This window comes from Arvicanthis niloticus, chromosome 1 (genome assembly GCF_011762505.2).
Source record: "Arvicanthis niloticus isolate mArvNil1 chromosome 1, mArvNil1.pat.X, whole genome shotgun sequence".
In the NCBI taxonomy this organism is placed as follows: domain Eukaryota; kingdom Metazoa; phylum Chordata; class Mammalia; order Rodentia; family Muridae; genus Arvicanthis; species Arvicanthis niloticus.
In genome coordinates, this window is record NC_047658.1 from 115839577 (window position 1) to 115859000 (window position 19424).

Below are 19424 nucleotides of genomic sequence, written 5' to 3' on the forward strand. Positions count from 1 at the left end.
CTTTACCTGCTTGGAGGAAGATGGCTATCTTTCTGGCCCTAGTATAAGTTTTTTCATGGTAAAATTGAAGAACCAGGGTATATAATATATAGGCATATGGAGAGGACCTCTGAGCAAAAGGCTTTTATAATTATAGTTTCCAGTTATTTTGAATCAGATTCTATGTGTGCCTTTAGAATATCATGTTTAGAACTATAGTTCTGTTATTACTCAGTATTATTTACTTTGGCATATATTTAAACAAGCCTAGCCTGTTCCCTAAAACCAAAGCACAGGAGACCTTTGTCAGTCATTGCTAGCTTAGTGGATCCTCCTTCTGGCCAACAGGCTTTCTGTTCTTCTTACGTGTTGCACAATACCTTTGAAAACCAAGTCTTCAGTTTCTACTCTGTTAGCTATGGGAGCCTTGTACACTTTCTACTTCCTGGGGCTCTGGCTCTTCCCATTGGTCGCTCTGATCCATCATTCTTTAAGTCTTCTTTCCTTTGTCTTTATGCTAATGTATGCCAGTGAAGAATACCAAATTGTTTTTGGCCTATAAACTTGATTTTCCTTGGCAGGTGAAGGAACATCAACATGAAGAAATTCAGAACGTTCGAAATCATATTCACTCATGTTTCTCCGATGTCACCTGTTTTCTCTTACCACATCCAGGGCTCCAGGTGGCCACAAGCCCTGAGTTTGATGGAAAATTGAAAGGTGTGTTATAGTCATTGCTATTGCACATGTGATTTGATCTTTGAAATTCTATAATGAGCAGTAAAATTCAGTTATGAATCGAATGGAGGCTTATGAGAATGAATGTGGTCTCAAGGAGAATAGTATTAGTATAGTTCAGATTTCCCTCCTGCCTTTACTATGACCATAAGAAGTATTCTGCCTGTTTCATTAACTGAAAATGAAGTAACGTTCTTCAGGGCTGTTAGCATTCTGTCTAAGCTCCACCCCCACAGTTACCTGGCGACAGCCAGGTAGGCCTGACCCACTATAAAAGGTGCTGCTTGCTCTCTCCTCTCTCTCTCTTGCCCTCTTGTTTCTCTCTTGCTCTCTTTCCTTCTTGCTCCCACTCTGTTCCCTCTCCCCATTCCCTTCCCCCCTCTCTCTCCACATGCTCATGGCCAGCCTCTACTCCTCTACTTTTCTACTCTCTCTCTGCCTTTCTCTGCCTCTACTACCCTCTTGACTCCCCACCCCATGCCCTGAATAAACTCTATTCTATACTATACCATCCTGTGGCTGGTCCCTCAGGGGGAAGTGATGCCTCAGCATGGACCTGCTGAGACATCGCCTTCCCCCATACCTCACCACACACCCATAGAAAATATCCCCTCCTCTCTTTATCTTTTTATAAACACAAGGGCTCTTTCTAAGAAATGTAGTTTCTGCTTTATAAGAGATCAAAGTGCTAAATGAAGGAAGACAAACCTAAAACATTCATTATTTTTCAAGTCCAAATATCTTCCTCAGGAAAAGTACCATGATACAGAGCCAAGTACTGTTTCAACTCCTTTGTGCTTTTACCAAAATCTGATGCTAGGTCATAGGCTAACGTCAGGAGTGCTGGGTTGTTGGTAGGTTAGAGAATCAGAGTTGGGATGCTTGGGTACCATTATCTTATTTTTGTTCCTTATTCCTGGAGGCCGAGTCACCTGATGGCTGGCCCACAGTTTATACTTGTTAAGCAGTTGTTTATAGACTGATAATAGTAGCTGTCAGCTTTGCAGTCCAGTTGGGTTTCCAGTGTTGTGCAAAACGCTTTAATACTAAGCTCACAGTAATTCCATGAAGTTACATCATTTCATTTATCTCTATATCAGGAAGCTGGCAAAAATGAGGACAGTTAATCAGCTCACTCAAAGTGCCCAGCTAAAAGCAGTGTGGCAGAGGTGCACATCCGGGTACTGGTGCCTTAAAGTCTACACCATGGAAATAGAAGTTCATTGTTGTGTGGAGGAACTCTTTAGAGAGTATGTACATGTCGAGTTACCAGAGCAACTTGCCTGTTAAGAATAGCCTCAGTAAATATGAAATATATAATTTTCATTCTATTTGATTTAGTTGATTTAAGAAGAGTAAATATATTTGTCTAAATCATTATGTACAGACATGAGACTACAGAGAGAACTCAATAGTTAAGAGTGCTCTTGGGTTCTGTTCCCAGCACCCACACTAAATGGTTCATAACTATTTGTAACTGTAGTTTCAGAGAATATGATGCCCTCTTCTGGCCTTCCTGGGTACTGGCATGAACATAATGTACTTGTGTACATGCTGCCACACACATAAACTAAAATGGAAACTTAGCATTTTTTAAGGTTTAGTCTATGTGTATGAGTGTCTTGTTTGCTTGTATGAATATATAGCATGTGTGTGTCTCGTGGCTGCAGAGCTCAGAAGAGTGTGCTGGATCCCTTGGAATAGGAGTTATTTATTGTTGTGAGACTCATGTAGATGCTGAGAACTTAACCTGGGTCTTCTGCAAGGGCAACAAGTATGCCTAACTGTTGAGCCATTTCCCCTCTTTTTTTCTTCAAAGATTTATTTTTTTATTTAATGTGTATGGTGTTTTGTCAGCTTGTATGTCTGTGTGCCATATGTGTGCAGAGGCCAGAAAGAGGGTGTCTTGATCCTCTAGAATTGGAGTTAGAGGTATTTTTGAGCCATCATGTAGGTGCTGGAAATGAAACTGGAATTTTCTGGAAGAGCATTGATCTTAATTGCTGAGCTACTTACTCTACTTCCCCACCACCATTAATAAATTTTTTTAAGATTTACAGACCAGTTGATCTAAGTGCTTCGAAACACTGAATTTTAAAGATGTAACTGTTACCATCTGTTTGACACTTGAGTGATGTGTTAAGTGATGGCAGCTTTCATAAAGGTGAAACTATGAGATCTTGTTACTCAGTGATTGAGAGATTCAAGAGCAGGGACTGGGTTTGGTAGAAATATCTGCTTAGGTGAACAGTGGAGCTAGAACCTGTTACCTAAAAAATTGGGAGAGAATTTTTTAGAGTTAAGTAGGGAGAAAAAGTTACGAAAGTTAAGTGCATTCATGTGTGTGTGTGTGTGTGTGTGTGTGTGTGTGTGTGTGAGATGATATGTATTACTTTTTTTTTCTTTTCTTTTCTTTCTTTTTTTTTTTTTTTGGAGGGGTAGGATCTCTGTAGCCCAGGCTGGCCTCAAACTCACTTGGTAGCCAAGGGTAACTTTGAACTTATCTTCCTGCCTCTACTTCCTGACTGCTGGGATTAAGGTATTTATTCACCACTGTGCCTGGCTGGTAATGTTCTCTCAGAGTTATGACACTTTATTTTAACTGTAGTTTTACCAAATCTAAACTGTTGGATTTTTGCTTGTTTTGAGTTAAGGTTTTGCTGTTTAGCCCTTGCTTACCTGGAGTTGATATGTAGACCAGGATGGCTTTGAATTTGGAGTTCTCTTGTTTTAACTTTCTAAGTGCTGGGATTACAGACAGGTTCTACTACTCCCAGCTTCGGTATTTTCAATAGGTGAGCTTAGGGGGATGGGTCAGTGACTTTTCATGTCATGCTTTTGTCTCATGGGGAGCTCAGGTTACCAGGTATAAGCATAGAAAAATGTCGGTATTTTCTATCTTAAGGCATTTTGATATTTCAAAGCCTTCTGTTTTGAAACTCAGTTCATTTTAGCATTTTTATTTAGAAAGCAGGCAGATTTTAAAGATCGTGTAACTGTGACCTAAAGCTGTAGGTTACTGGGATGCATGTTTGCATTTCTTTCTTTCTTCTTTTTTTTTTTTTTTTTTTTTTTTTTTTGTTGTTGTTTTTTCGAGACAGGGTTTCTCTGTGTAGTCCTGGCTGTCCTGGAACTCACTCTGTAGACCAGGCTGGCTTTGAACTCAGAAATCCGCCTGCCTCTGCCTCCCAAGTGCTGGAACTAAAGGCGTGAGCCACCACTGCCTGGCAGCATGTTTGCATTTCTGTGGTTGCCTTTAGTGAGTCACTACAAGCTGAGCAGCTTAAGACAATAGAGATTTATTCTTTTATAGTTCAGGAGGCCAGAAGTTTGAAGTAGTGGTGGTTTCCTCCTAAAACTCTGAGGAGAGCCTATGCCATGCCTCTCTCCTGGTCCCCGGGAAGTGATGGCAATCCTTGGCATTCATTGGCTGTTTTTGTGTTGTCACATGGGTGTCTTCCTTATATATTCTTCTTCCTACCAGCCCATCATTCTGGATTTAAGACTTCCTCAGTGATTATAAAACCTCCTGTTTAGTGTATTAGATTTGTTGGGGCACCTTCCAAGTAAGGTCACATTCTGAGGTTAAGTTGAATGTATGTTTAGGGAGGCAGCAGTATTTTTACTCCAGGATCTATACAGTTTGCTGATGGTTTAGTAACTAAATGATAAGTATGTTGTTTATGTTTATAAGACAGGGAGGAAATTTAGGGTAAGCAATTTCCTCCAGTATCATAATTAGGAAGCATTTGCTTCCCTCATTCAAGATAGAACAATATATATTTTTTAATTAATTATTTTTTAGACAGAGCCTTACTGTCTTAGCTGGCCTCTGGAATTCACTATGTAGATCAGACTAGCTATGAACTCATAGAGATGCCTGCCTCTGTTTCTGGAATGGCAAGATTAAAATATACACCACCATGACCAAGATAGAACTATAAAATACAATTATAGGGTTTAAGTCATGCTTTTTTTTTTTTTTAATATGAAAAGGCAAGTCTAAAAGGACCAGGGATATGTAGCCCGATCATAGAGGCTTCCCTAACATATACAACGTTCTAAGTGTGATCTTCAGCACTGAGGAAAAAACAAAAAATAAACATCAAACTCCAGTTCAAACCCAGACTTAGAACCTAATCTCCACACTCCAAAACCCAAATTATTGAAAGTATGTAAACCATTATAACAATCAGAAAAATATAAATATATTAGTATGTTATCAGTTTGTTGTTTTTTGTTTTGCTTTGCTTTGACTTTGGCTTTTGGTTTTGGTTTTTCAAGACAGCATTTCCCTGTGGAACCTTGGGTGTCCTGGAACTCATTCTGTAGATCAGGCAGGTGTCAGACTCATAGAGATCCACATACTCTGCCTCCGGAATGCTGGGATTAAAGGCATGTGCCACTACCACCTGACTATGTTACAGTTTTTATGCATAGTAATTTGGTAGTATCAATTTTAAGTGCTTTGTTCTTAAATCTAGTGTTCTGTTTTTAGGAGTTTATCCCAAGGAACTGGCCAAATAAATGAGTAAAAATTGTGTTCAGGATATATATTTGGTATTATATATTACATTATATTACATATATTTTATTATACATACATGTATTATATGTAACATATATAGAAATTATATAATATAAATGTGTATAATATGTGTCATAGTCTGCCCTGTGTAGATTGTACTTATGTACTAGACAGTGTTAGCACAGTGAGGAACTTACCTGATGACACAGTTCTTAGACAATCCCTGTTGTTAAGTGATACGTGACACTACTTTTAGATTTATGGATGGATATTTTTATAATTTTAGAGAAGCTTTTAAGGTTGAAGGTTTTATTTATTTATTTATTTATTTATTTTATTGTTTATGGGCATGCTACTACTTGTTAGTCGAGATCAGAGGACAGGTTTGTGGAGGTGATTCTCTCACACTTTAGTGGGATCCAGGTCGGTAGAGTTGCATAGCCAAGCCTATTTTACCCACTGAGGCATACTGTGCGTGCTTCTTTTTGGAGCCAGTGTCTTGCTGTGTCCTAGAATGGCCTATAACTCATTATAATAGCCCATACTGACCTTGAACTCAGTCCTTCTGCCTCAGCCTCTCAAGTGCTGGGATTTTCAGCATGTGCCTCCAGACATGACTTTATTGAGTTTTAGTGAAGAATAAATTCTAAGTTGAAGAAAGTAGATAACTTGTAAATATTTGACTAGGAGTAGCTTGTGAGCCACACAGGTTTTTAATAATTTTGGAGACAGGGTCTTGATACATAGAGCTCACCTGGCCTCTAACTTTTTAGGTAGCCTGGGATGGCCTTAGCCTCCCAAGTCCTGGTATTGTAGGTGTGTGTCACCATAGGCACCACATGTGATTAACTTTATTGTGATACACTGGTAAGTAGAACTGTTGTGGGGATAGCTTAGCAGGTAAAGGTTCCTGCTGTCAGGCCTGATGAGTGCAGTTCAATCTCTGGTCAAACATAAACTTAGTTTCGGTGTCATAGAAGCTGAGCTGCTGTTTTCTTTGCAGGTAGAGGATCAATTGCTTTTTGAGGCTTCGTTTCCTCAGAAGCAGGATGCTGTGTCATCAGCATAGAGAAATTTTCATGGGAGCAGGGAGATCGCTAAAGCAGCTATTTAAATGTTTCTGTAACCAAACACCAGGGCTTAGTCTTCTTTTATATCGTGAGAAACTGGGCTTGTTTGTCATGAGACGTTTCTTTTATGATCTAAAAGCTGTTATTTTGGAATAACCTTAGTAGAGACATGAGTAGTCTGAGATCTGTAAATCTCAGGCAGAGACAGGCAGATTTCTGTGAGTTAGAGGACAGCCTGGTCTACAATGGAAATTCTAAGACAGCCAGAGCTGCACAGAGAAACCCTGTTTTGAAAAGCCAGTGGCTTAGTGAATAAAGGCAGTTGCCACCAAGCCTAATGGCCAGAGGTCAGTTCCTTAGACTCACATAGTAGAAATAGAGTGACTACCACAAGTTGTCTTCTGACTTCCATACACTCTGTGGCACATATACATATGTTTGCACACATGCACAAATGCACACATTTTTTAAAATTCTCAAAGGATTAACAGGTATTCAATGAAATTCTGTTTTCTGTAAGGTTCTATAGTTTAACGTACATAAGCATACTGTAGAACAGTATAGTATGTCTACCACTTTGTACTTTTTTCAGTATAAAAGATTCAGTATAAAAAGATTTAAGATACAGTTTTTTAGATTTTAACTTACTTTTTATTTTATGTATATGGGTGTTTTGTTTGCACATACGTCTATGCACTGTATGAGTGTAGTGCCTGCAGAGGCTAAAAGAGGGGGTTAGAGCCTCTGGAACTAGAGTTACAGACCATTGTGAGTCACCATGTAGGTTCTGAGAATCTAACACCTCTCTTTTGGAAGAGCAGCCAGTGCTCTTAACTGCTGAGCCATCTCCAACTTCAAGTATGAGATTAATAATTTGTCCTACCTTTTTATTTCTTAAAACTTAATAGGTTCATTTTTTATATTATAATTAGGTTTGTGGAGTGCTGAAGAGCTTTTCTATCTTGATATTGGCAAAATTTTATTTTCATTTGGCAGGTTGAAACTCATAAAGACATTAGAAAATTTGTATAAATCTTATTTCTGATAATTCAGTTCTCCTGCATCTTCATAGTTGGATTTGTTTATTTGTACTTTGAGGAAAGGGTGCCTCTACTTGATGAGTCCCCTGATTTCTGCTTTGAGAACCTTGTGCAAACTGCAAAGAGTACATCAGTTTCCTGATATAATGGTCTTTATATCTTGAGGTGGCCTGGGAGCCACTGAGAAGATACTTTGAAGCAAATAACAGAAGGTGCAAATGCTTCTACTTCCAAGTATTATTATCATGTTTTTTGAGACAGAATGAATGCACCCCAGGTTAGTCTCAAATTCACTATGTAGCCCAGGCTGACCTTGAGCTCCTTGATCCTCTGTCAAGTCCTCCTGCAGGAATTATGGGTGTGAGTCACAGTGCCAGGAAGAGCTTTCTCTTTTAAGACAAAATCTTAGCAAAAATAAGGCACATGAATGAATAGTGGCTTCCTGTTTATTTTAAGGGGTAGTGTATGGGTGCAGCAAAGGCATGGGGCAAGTGAAGAGGTTATTTTGTTTTTGAACACATTCTTTAATTCTTTAAAAAGTAATACTGACTTGGGAGGCAAAAACAAGAGGATTGCAAATTTGAGGCCAGCCCTGGGTAAGTAGTTAGGATTCTGTCCGTAAAGCCAAGCCAAACCAAACCATGTAATTTCTTAAAAAGCAAGAGTATAAACCAAAATCCCAGAATTGAAACCAAGATAAGGATATTCTGTATATTCTGCTCTGAACTGGAAAGGACTCAAATATGACAGGAAGGAAGGTCACAAATGTAAGTGCATTAGGATAGCAGTCTGTCAGCAGCCTGGCACAGCCAGAAGACAGCAAGCATAGTCTTAACCCTCTTCTGTAAGAGGGTGTCGTGCTCATTTTGGCTTCTTGTGTCTTTCTTTATGATCCTGTATATAGATATTGCTAGTGAATTCAAAGAGCAGTTAGAGGCTCTAATACCATATGTACTAAATCCATCTAAATTAATGGAGAAGGAGATCAATGGTTCAAAAGTCACCTGCCGGGGACTGCTGGAATATTTTAAGGTAAATATGAATTTTAGTTCTAATTTGCTTTTTGTAAAATTGATTTAATATAAGTAATTTTCTGGGGGAGATGGTCAGAGGCATTTTATGACCTTAGTGGTCCTTATAGAAGTGGGCCACTGGGTGGCAGTATTGGCACAAGAACCAAATGATGTTCTTTGCCCTCTCTTAGAGTAGTCATTACTGTGTCTTCAAGGAAGATGATGTGGACAGGAGGTGGTTAGGAGGTTGCTGTGAGTAGGAGACGCACATAAATGGGACGCAACTATCTCCAGGTGGATGGTCTCTACCCACAGGTCGTGGTGAGACCATTGTGCATGGGGGCCTGAGTGGAATCCTGGCCTTGGTAGACTTGTGCTGCTTGAGAATATTTATAGATAACTAAAAATGCTAACATGCACTCAGAGGTGTGTCGTGCTTCTGCTAATTCTTGGTTGTTGATTTAGAATTTTAGGAAAATGCATTTGTGTGGTCTCACTATTTAAAAATATGAGCAAAATATTTTAGAGTTATATTTTTGTGATTGTTTCTATGTTTATGTTTTAAGGCATATATTAAAATTTACCAAGGAGAAGATCTGCCTCACCCAAAGTCCATGCTTCAGGTAATAAAGTCTTTGGTATTTTTTTTTAAAGATTTATTAATTTATTATGTATATGAGTATACTGTAGCTATCTTCAGACACACCAGAAGAGGGCATCATATCAAATTATAGATACTTGTGAGGCACCATATAGTTGTTGGGAATTGAATTCAGAACCTCTGGAAGAATAGTCAGTGCTGGAATTGACCCAAATATGATACAACTGAATCCTGAAGAAGTGAGCAAGGCCGCTCTCCTTTTCCTTAGTAGCCTTACCTTGACTATTAAAAGCACATTTTACAGCACGTGTATGTACCCTCTGCTTTGTCTGTTCTCTATAGAACAGTCAGTATAGTTGGGGCTGCTCTCCTTGCATGACACACTGGGAACCACTGCTTTTTTAGATCCAGCTGAAAAGGATTCTCTGCTCATTTGTTTAAAATAGCTTTTCACTTTCATATGCTGAATATGTGGGTATTTCTTGCCAAATACTGATCTCTTTAGTAGCAAAATATTTTTCACAAAATTGTTGGACCTTATAGTATAATGAAAGTTTTCCTCCTCCTCTTCCTCCTTTTCTTTCTCTTCCTCTCCTCTGCCTTCTACCTTTTTCCTATTCTCTTTCTCTTCCACCTTCTACTTCCCTCCTCTTCTTCCTCCTTCCTTCCTCCTCTCCCCTCCTCTTTTTTTTTTTTTTTTTTTTTTGTTGTTGTTGTTGTTGAGGCACTGGGATTGAACCCTGGTAGGTGCCTCACACCTTGTAGGTTAGGTAAGCTCTCTGCCACTGAGCTTTGTCTCAAGTTCAAAGTATGGACCTGTTAAGTCTAAAACTGAAGTAAAGGAAATTATAGTTTCTTGAGCTTTAGAGGTTTGGTTTATGCTAAAGATTCTTAAGTGTCAGAATAAATGTTTTGGCACAAAAATTGGTGAAAGTATGTATTTTATGAGTTGAATTATATGGAAATATAAAAAAATAACAAGGATAATAAGGAAAGATGGGAATAGGAAAAGAGATATTTTTGCTTTGTTTCTTGGAAAATGTTACAAGAAGTATTTCACACTTTTCTTTCTTAAAAGGCCACTGCTGAAGCCAACAATTTGGCAGCTGCAGCCTCTGCCAAAGATATTTATTACAACAACATGGAAGAGGTATGTGAGTAACACCTTGTTCCAAAGTGTCATTTCCTGAGCATGGCCACTGACTTCAAAGGCCCAAACTTGATTCTCTTCAACATATCCTTTTTGTTTATTTGAGACAGGGTTTTATGTAATAGGCTGGCCTGAGAATCACTGTGTTAGTGGAGGGTGTCCGACTGCACTGCCTATACCTCACTAGTGCTGTAGCACAGGAATGTGCCTTAAAAGTTTGTTTTCAGTTATTAATCTTTGTATATGTATGCCACATAGACGTGGTGTTCATGGAGGCCAGAAGAGGGCATGGGGTCCTCTGAAGCTAAAGTTCCAGGTAGTTGTGTGTTCCAGGCCTAATGTATGTGTTAGAGATGCAACCTGCTTGTCTAGAGAAGCTGGAAGCCCTCCTGAGCTGTTGCATCTTAAGATGATGAGACAGAAAGCTGTCTGTCTTTCAGGTCACCCTAGTAAATGGGATGTTCTAATTATTACTTTTTAAGTTTAATTTTTCTTTTCTTTTGAAACAGAGTCTGTGTAATTGGGATCTTCTGGTTATTTTTATTTTTCTCAGGGTTGTGATATATAGTCCAAGTTGGCCTCAAATTCATAGCAATTCTTTTGTCTCAGTCTCCTGAGTCCTAGATTACAAATGTGTGCTGCCACATCTCTCTCTTCTTTTAAGGTTTATTATTTATTTATGTATATATCTCTGTACCTGTAGGTACCTGAGTATATCATAGTCAGACATTTGATCTCTGGGAGCCCTAGTTACAGAAGGTTTTTTGAGCTTCATGATGGGGATGCTGGGAACTGAACTGTGGTCCTGCAAGAGTAGCAAGTGTTCTTAACTACTAAGCCATCTCTCCAGCCTCTCAGTGTCTGGTTATTAACCATTTCCAACCAAGCTTTTAATTAATTTTTATATTTTTATACAAAGGCTTGCTATGAAGCTGTGGTTAACCTGAAAGTTGTTATGTTCTATGTTAAACTTGTATGAATCTCTTGCCTCTGCTTCCTAAGTGCTGGGATTATAGGTATATACTAATATGTCTGACTTGGCCTTGGAGATTTGTCTTTTCTGACTTCTCATTTAAGCACAATCTCATGGAGCTTAGATGGGCCTCAGACTGTTCATGTTGCTGAGGATGATGTTGAGTTTTCTGATCCTTCTGTAACTACTTGTAGAGGGTGGGATTACAGATCTGTCCCACTGTACTGACTTAAATGGTACTGAGATTAAATGGAGGGCTCTGTGCGTACCAGGCAAATTCTCTAATGTATAGGTTATAGCCTTAGTTTCCCTTGAATATTTTCTGAAATTAATTTCTAAGCCTTTTTGTAAACTCTTAAGAGCATTCTAATCTTTACTGTGTCTTTTTTCTTATTTTATTTGGCATGTACAAGAATTTTCAGCATGTGTTTTTGTCATTTTTAGATTTGTGGGGGAGAGAAACCTTATTTGTCTCCAGACATTTTAGAAGAGAAGCACCAAGAATCCAAACAACTTGCTCTGGACCACTTTAAGAAGACCAAAAAGATGGGTGGGAAGGATTTCAGCTTCCGTTACCAGCAGGAGCTGGAGGAGGAAATCAAAGAACTGTATGAGAACTTCTGCAAGCACAATGGCAGCAAGAATGTCTTCAGTACCTTCCGAACCCCTGCAGTTCTGTTCACAGGCATAGCAGCCTTGTACATAGCCTCGGGCATCACCGGCTTCATTGGGCTGGAGGTTGTGGCCCAGCTGTTCAACTGTATGGTTGGACTGCTGTTAATAGCACTCCTTACCTGGGGGTACATCAGATATTCTGGGCAGTATCGCGAGCTGGGTGGAGCGATTGACTCCGGGGCAGCATATGTGTTAGAGCAGGTGAGTGGTGCTCGCTGAGCCTGAGGGTCTGTGCTGATTGTGCTTCTGTAGTAACATTTGGAGGAAATTCATAGTGAAAAAGAGAGTAAGCTCACTTTCTGATGGGCTTAATGTTTTATTATTATTATTATTTTAGTATATTGATATTTAATCCTGATGTCTTGTTTTAATGCCTGAAAATGGCCCTTTGACGCAAAAGGGAGTCTTTGATCTATGGTCCTTTTCTTGGGTCAGTTTTATTTTTCATGTGTACAAGTACTTTGCATGTATGTCTGTACACAATTTGTGTAGAGTGCCTGCAGAAGCTAGAAGAGGTGGATCCCCTGGAACTGGAGTTATAGATGATTATGGGCCTGGGGCAGCTCTAATTATGTGTTCTTCAGATCCAGTTCCTGTATGATTCTCTCATGCTCTGATGAATTTGATTCATTGATAAAATAGGAACTTAACACTATTGCATTTTAAATTTTTGGGGGATAGAAAATGTATGGCATTGCCTTCATTTATTTATCAAATTTTTATGTATATATTTTTTAATTATTTCTTTGGTTAACATACAAAATAATAGGTTTGTTTATGGCATTTTCATACATACCTTCATTTATGTCTTCAAACAGCAAATGTGTTTTGAGATTGTCATGATCTGTAGGGTTTTTTTATTTTTAAAGTTTATTTACATTTGTTACTATTGTGTGTGTTGGATTGTATATGATACGTGAATGTGGATGTATGGGACCCAGATCACAGGATATGGAAGTCAAAGTTTTTTTTTTTCCTTTAGGTGGGTTCTGTGGATTGAACTTATATCATTAGAGTTGAGCAGCAGTGTTTACCCAATGAGCCATCTTTTTTTTTTTTTTTTTTTTTTTCTAGACAGGGTTTCTCTGTGTATTTCTGTCCTGGAACTCACTCTGTAGACCAGGCTGGCCTCAAACTCAGAAATCCGCCTGCCTCTGCCTCCCAAGTGCTGGGATTAAAGGCATGAGCTTGGCCCCAATGAGCCATCTTACTAGCCCTTTTTTGTTTGTTCGTGATAGTCTCATGTTGCCCAGGCTGGATTCAGACTTCATATATAGGATGAACTTGAACTCTGGAACTCGTGATTCTGCTGTCTCTAAGTAGCTTTTCAGTGCTACAAATGCTGTAGGTGTAGGTACAGAGTATCTGCTACACCTGGATGAGCTCCAGCTTTTATGCTTTATTTTTTGAGACAAGGTCTTTTTGTAGTCTAGGTTGGCCTGGACATTCATAATCTTTCTGCCTTAGCCTCCTGAATGCTGAGACTGTAGGTCTGTACCACGACAACTGGTCATTTTGTATGTTTTTAGGACTATTTTTGTGTGTGTGTGTGTGTGTGACATAGTTAGGTCAACAGTATGAACAGGGAAGCCTCCACCTCTTCAGCAGAGGAACAGATGCTCAGGTGACACTTAGGAGTCAGCTGGCATCATGGTTTCATCTCACCACAGTTGTCTCAGTCCCTCTGCCTTTTCAGCATGCTGCTTATGAGGAAAGATATTTGGATGCTATCTCCCAGGACTTAGTTTTTTCATGCCATATTGTAATTTATTAACTAATATATTGACTAAATGGACTTTTGCAGGCTTCTTCTCATATTGGTAATTCTACTCAGGCTGCAGTAAGGGATGCTGTCATTGGGAGACCACCTGCTGATAAAAAATCTCAATAGCATCTTAATGGGAAGATCCAACAAGAGCCCAGTCAGCTTCTGGATTTCTGTCAATGCCATCACGGGTCCATATCCAGAGGAATGGCAGATCTGAGACCATCCTAGAAGATCTGAGACACCACTGTAATAAATGAACTGACCTCTGCTATGGTTTCCAATTCCACTTGTCATGGAAGCACCTCTTTTTCCTGCTGTTACAGACGCAAGGCTACTCTTTTCTCTATTCTCTGCTTTTTGCACTTTAAGGGGTGGGGGTGGGGCCTAAAAGGAAAATAGAATTACAGCTTTTAAGCCTTTGATGTACCACATAGTGCCTTTTAAGACCAGTACATCCCTCTGCAGCCATGAAGGCTAAGGAATGGAGGACAACCTCATGAAATGTGTGGTTTTAGATCAAGTTCTCTTTTGGATTTTCGATTTTCGTTCTTTTGTACCTTTGAAGATTTGTCTTTTAAAAAGTTTACACAACTTGAAAAAGGCTCAGAATGAAACTGAAATGATGTTTATTATTTTTTAAAAAATTTCCCCTAGTACTGGTGATTGAACCTATTGCCTGAATGTGCTAAGCAATTGCTCTACTCTGCAGCTGTGCCCCAGCCTGCTTGACTATGCAGACTCAGGTCTTGAAATTACTCTGTTCCAGGTGGCTGTGAGCTTCCTTCCCATCGTCCTCCTCTCTTCCCTAACTTCTTGAGTAGTTGAATACAGACTTGTGGTACCATCCTTGCTTCAAGAGACTTATTTATATGAATTCTCTTTGCTATGCAGCATGAAAGAAGTTAAATCACATAATACTCTGTTTCAAATTGTAAGGCCTTATACTGAGTAGGCTGGCTGTTTTGTTGAACTTGCTTTTTTTTTTTTTTTTTTTAATTTCTATAGTTTCTTTCTAGAAAAGAGACAAACTATCCTTAAAAAGTCAGTGGTTCATAATAAAAGGAATGAGCTAGATATTTCATGGTAAAATTGTAGTTTGAATGAACCATGCAACCTCTGATAAGTCACCTTGAATTTGTGTCTTGGTGAGATTCACTGTACATTTATGTCAGTCACAAAAATAGTCATTTTCAACAGAGAAAAGGCATTACCAAATGCTATTCCTTTTCATTAATGTTCACTTCCATTTTGTCTAGTAATACCAAATTATTTGATCTAAAGTCTTTCCCTAAACTGTGTGTCTGTCTGTCTGGTGTGTCTCTGTGTGTGTGTCTGTCTGTCTGGTGTGTCTCTGTGTGTGTGTCTGTCTGTCTGGTGTGTCTCTGTGTGTGTGTGTGTCTGTGTGTGTGTGTGTCTGTGTGTGTGTGTGTCTGTGTCTGTGTCTGTCTGTCTGTCTGTCTGTCTGTCTGTCTGTCTCATGGTGTTGCCCTAGCATAGACCAGGCTAGCCTTGAACTCATAGAGATACTTGTGCCTCTGTGTACCATTGTACCTGCCTCCAAACTGCATTTTGTTCTATATACTATCTGATGTTCATAATGTCAAAGCTAATCTGTTGGTTTTATTTAGTAAACTTTCCTTTCCCCCTCCATTGAAGAAGGATGTGTACTCAGTCTAGCCAAACTATTTAATATACTTCTTTAGCCAGGTGTCATTAGCATACACCTTTAGTCCCAGCACTTGAGAAGCAGAGGCAAGTAGTTCATCTCTGTGAGTTTGAGGCTAGCCTGGTCTACTGAATAAATTCCAGGATGGCCAGGGCTACATAGAGAAACTGTCTTGAAAAACCAGAAAACAAACAAATTCCCTCTTAATTCTTCTTTTGGTTAGACTAACAGTTCTAAAATAATTGGCATAGGAAGGGCAGTTGCTCAGACTCTAAAATTTATTTTTTTACATTTACCATGATTATGTGATCAAGTTTTATCTATTGCTTTTTTCCTTGACTTGTAGTAGTGAATTATTGTGGACTTAAACCTTCTTAAAATATGCCTGAAGGTATAGAAGCCTTAAATTTTGAGATAATTTGAATTTTGTTTCTGGAAGGAGATACAGGGTTTTGGCAAAGCCTAGTGTAAATTTTATGTATGTGGAGTATGAATGGGAAGTAGAACATGCACTTAATTTTATCACAACTTTCTTTTATTAACAGTTTTCTAGTCAAACATTTAACAAATCCTGAATTAATATTAAGCATTTTACATGCTTTCATACCACTTATCCTGAAAATGTTAGTTATTTTTCCTTTTGTTATAACATTTGGGAACAATTACAACTTGTTTTAAAATTATTCACTGCTCATGCTGACTGTAAGGGTCTGGAAGCTCACTCCTGGCTAGTGCAGAGTTTTCAGGTGATGCCCCCTATCTGAAAGCTTGTATTGAGTTATGTACTCCTGATACTGAGATAAAGTCAGAGAGGGTTTTGGGGACAGGGTTTTGTTATATAGTCTAGGTTGGCCTTTAACTTACTTTGTAGTTTAGACTGGCTTTGAATTTGAGGTTCTGCTGCCTTAGACCCCTCAAGTGCCGAGCTTGTAGATGTGTGTCCCTATGCCCACCTCTGGTTCTACTCTTAATGGTGAGAAAGATGATGCAGGGAAACTTTGCCATTGCTTCAGTATTACATCTGTGTGTGTGTGTTAAGTGAGTGTTCCATTAGTTAACTTACTCTGCTCCTGGACATGTTTATAAAGATTTCTTTGAGGGTTATTAGGAGTTCTTTTTGGCCTGTTTTCTTTCTTTCTTTCTTTTTCTTTTTTTTTTCTTTTTTTTTTCTTTTGTTTTGTTTTGTTTTTTCGAGACAGGGTTTCTCTGTGTAGCCCTGGCTGTCCTGGAACTCACTCTGTAGACCAGGCTGGCCTCGAACTTAGAAATCCGCCTGCCTCTGCCTCCCAAGTGCTGGGATTAAAGGTGTGCGCCACCAGTGCCCAGCTTTGGCCTGTTTTCTAACTTTAAATTGTTGATTTTCTGTCACAATTTTCAACACAAAATGCCTTTTTATGACTGGCTGGAAATAGTTCTTAGGAGATTCATAACTGATTGAAAGAGGTTGTTAATGCCTTTTCTTTGTGGCTCAGGGACATGGTGGAGGAATCCGACCAGTGTCCCTGTGCAAGCACTATTTTGGTATGCACTCCTGTCACTAAGTGTAGCACATTTATATGATCATAATGGAGATTTCAAAACATTAAACATAACTCACTTTAGGAAAAGCTAGTTGTTGCCAAGATGTTCTTGTTTTTGTTTTGGGGTGCTGGGGATACACTCACAGGGCTGTGTGCCAGATATTTTCTCTATCTACCAGGTTTAATACTTTAGTGTGCCTCTTATCATCAAATGGATAAAATCACAATTTTCTTTCACTAAGTCTCTCATGGTTTATTACTTGCTGTTAAATTTTGAGCATTCCTTTTGAAGAATACCAAAAATCTGTCTCCTTCTTTCCCCCCTCTACCCTCTTCTCTTTTTCTTTTTCTGTGCAGCTCCAGACAGAGGTTTATGTTTGATACCTGCTGTATACTGGGTCAGACCTTTGAATGGTTATGCTTGATTTACTTCCTCTCATTAAGACAGACAAGCACTATATTTTCCTTATAGTTTCTTTAGTAGGTCATACACAGTGGTTGGTACCTGGGATATGCGAATGAGACAAAAATTCAGTAGGTTAATATGAGCCCAAACAAAAGGAAAAAAAATCCCCATTCCCCAAAAAGTGCCATGGAAGTATCAAAAAGACCTATTTTGTTTGTGTAGGTTTTTTGCAATGTAATTGAGTATAATTTGATTTTTTTTTAATCAGGTGGCCAACATATCTGTATTTTGCTACCTAGCAAGTGGAGCCAGTGTGGTTTTTGTCAGGAGTGAGGCCATAAGCAGGTCTCACTTAGCAAAATGCAAAGTATTCCTGTCTCATGTGGCTTGTTGTAGTGGCTACAGTTGTTTCCATCAGGGTTGTACTGTAGCTCCATCTTGGACACTGGCTCTCATCTACCTTTTCATGTTTTAGATTAATGTATAGGATGATTAAAAGAAAATGAGATTCTGCTTTGTAGCTAGGGATTGCTGAAATGGTTTTGTACTGTAGCCCTGGGATCATCATTTATAAACATTAATAGGTGATGGATGGGTGGGGGTGGGGATGAATGATGGAGAATGAACTGGTCCATGGAATGGGAGTACCTAGACAGGAAGTGCCATTCAGCACTTCCAGCAGCTTTACCTGAGGTCTGCTGCCAGGTCTGCTCCCCCAAGACTTTACTGTGTTTAGAAGCATCAGGGTATCCTAATTCAGATGGTTGTCCAAGCTTTTTAAAGCTGTCATAGTGCCTTCTCTTAACACTTGCCCTCATACTAACAGGTAATTGGGACTTTTTTTTTTTTTTTTTTTTTTTTGTAAATTTTGATAGTGTCCTCTCTTGCACTCTGAAAAAGCCCAATTGGGCACTGTGGCTTGAATCCATAAATCTTTTGTTGTTGTTGTTTTGAGAAAGTCTCAGTGTGTAACCCTGTCTGTTCTGGAACTCACTGTGTAGACCAGGCTGGCCTTAAGCTCACAGAGATCAACTTGTCTCTGCGAATCCCCGAATCTTATACACACAGAAAACCCTAACATATTAATACCTAATGAACAAAAAGGATGGGATCATAACTATGAAGGTTGTTGCCTATGTACCCCACAGCAGGAACCAGAAAGTTTTCTTATGGGAAAGAATTTTATATGCCAGAACTGAAGTTTAATGTTCTGACAAAGGGAAGGTCATATTGATGCCCAAACTTTGTAGTTCAGGAGATCAAAATGAATGTAAGCCTTATAAGAGTTAAATCTTGAACATACACAGTTGTTCTCAATTTTATTTTAAAAATGGTTTGTTATACTTTCTACTAGGTCATTGCCTTTGAATGGCTTTAAAACTATAATTTTTTTTTTTTTTTTTTAAAGCACAACGGGAATCAATGATACTGTTTCTATTTCACTTTTGGGTTGTATATTTAATGGATTAAAGATCACAACACCATATCACCTGTGTTTGTTGTTACTGTTCTTTCTTGTGGAAGGACCTATAGAACAGAGTGGAGATTGGCCAGGGGAGTTGGTGACCTGGTCAGAGATGGGACAGTGGCAAGGTAGTTCACTTAGCCTTCCACAGTGACATTGAGCCTGGTTAGCAGTGATCTGGTAAGGCTGTTGTCCAATGGCTTGAAAGCAGTGAGTAGTCAGGAGAGTTGTGGTATCTTTCAATTGTAGTCTCACACAGTAGGGAGGATAGGAGAGCTGTGCTGAAATATTTCCTCTCCACAGGGAACCCAGGAGGCAATGGAGAAGTGGCGCTGAGTTTCTCCATCCTGGGAAAAGTTTGTGGGTGTTTGCTTTTTTTTTTTTTTTTTTTTCCCCACTATGTAGCTATGTCACTCATTATTGGCTGGCCTCAGGATGGAGTTCAGGTTGGCTTTGAATTCATAGCAATCACAAGCTATGGCTTAAGAGCATTGGGATTGGAGACTTTGCCAATATATTGGGATCTCTCTCTCTCTCTCTCTCTCTCTCTCTCTCTCTCTCTCTCTCTCTCTCTCTGTCAGAACATGGTCATGGTGCATGATGGACAATGCCTTGGGGAACTGAAAGAGTCTCCAGTAAAATAGGCAGAGAGCCTTTTACCTCAAGTGAATTTTGTTCCCTTGATTGTTTACAAATGTGATTGTGTGCCTCCTACGTCAAAAATTTGCAATCAACTTATAAGACATGTGTCTTTTTGGATGTTGGAAGATAGCTGTAGAACCCAATTTGGTGAAAGGAGTGCTGCCTGGGTCTGGATATGGCCTTCTGCCTT

The 19424-nt window shown here is 39.1% G+C and overlaps 1 protein-coding gene across 3 annotated transcripts in view; it reads left to right on the plus strand.

Annotated features, from left to right (window-relative positions):
• Positions 1 to 14379, plus strand: part of Atl3 (atlastin GTPase 3) — a 36848-nt gene extending 22469 nt beyond the window's left edge. For 2 of the 3 annotated variants that reach the window (XM_076916476.1, XM_076916481.1), the window contains exons 8-13: positions 561 to 699; positions 8260 to 8387; positions 8935 to 8991; positions 10048 to 10119; positions 11537 to 11968; positions 13572 to 14379. In XM_076916476.1, coding sequence (XP_076772591.1) covers positions 561 to 699; positions 8260 to 8387; positions 8935 to 8991; positions 10048 to 10119; positions 11537 to 11968; positions 13572 to 13658 — 915 coding nt within the window. In that variant the 3' untranslated portion in view covers positions 13659 to 14379. The remainder of the gene's footprint in view (positions 1 to 560; positions 700 to 8259; positions 8388 to 8934; positions 8992 to 10047; positions 10120 to 11536; positions 11969 to 13571) is intronic. The other variant, XM_034502623.2, reaches the window with a different exon arrangement.
• Positions 14380 to 19424: the final 5045 nt, after the last annotated feature.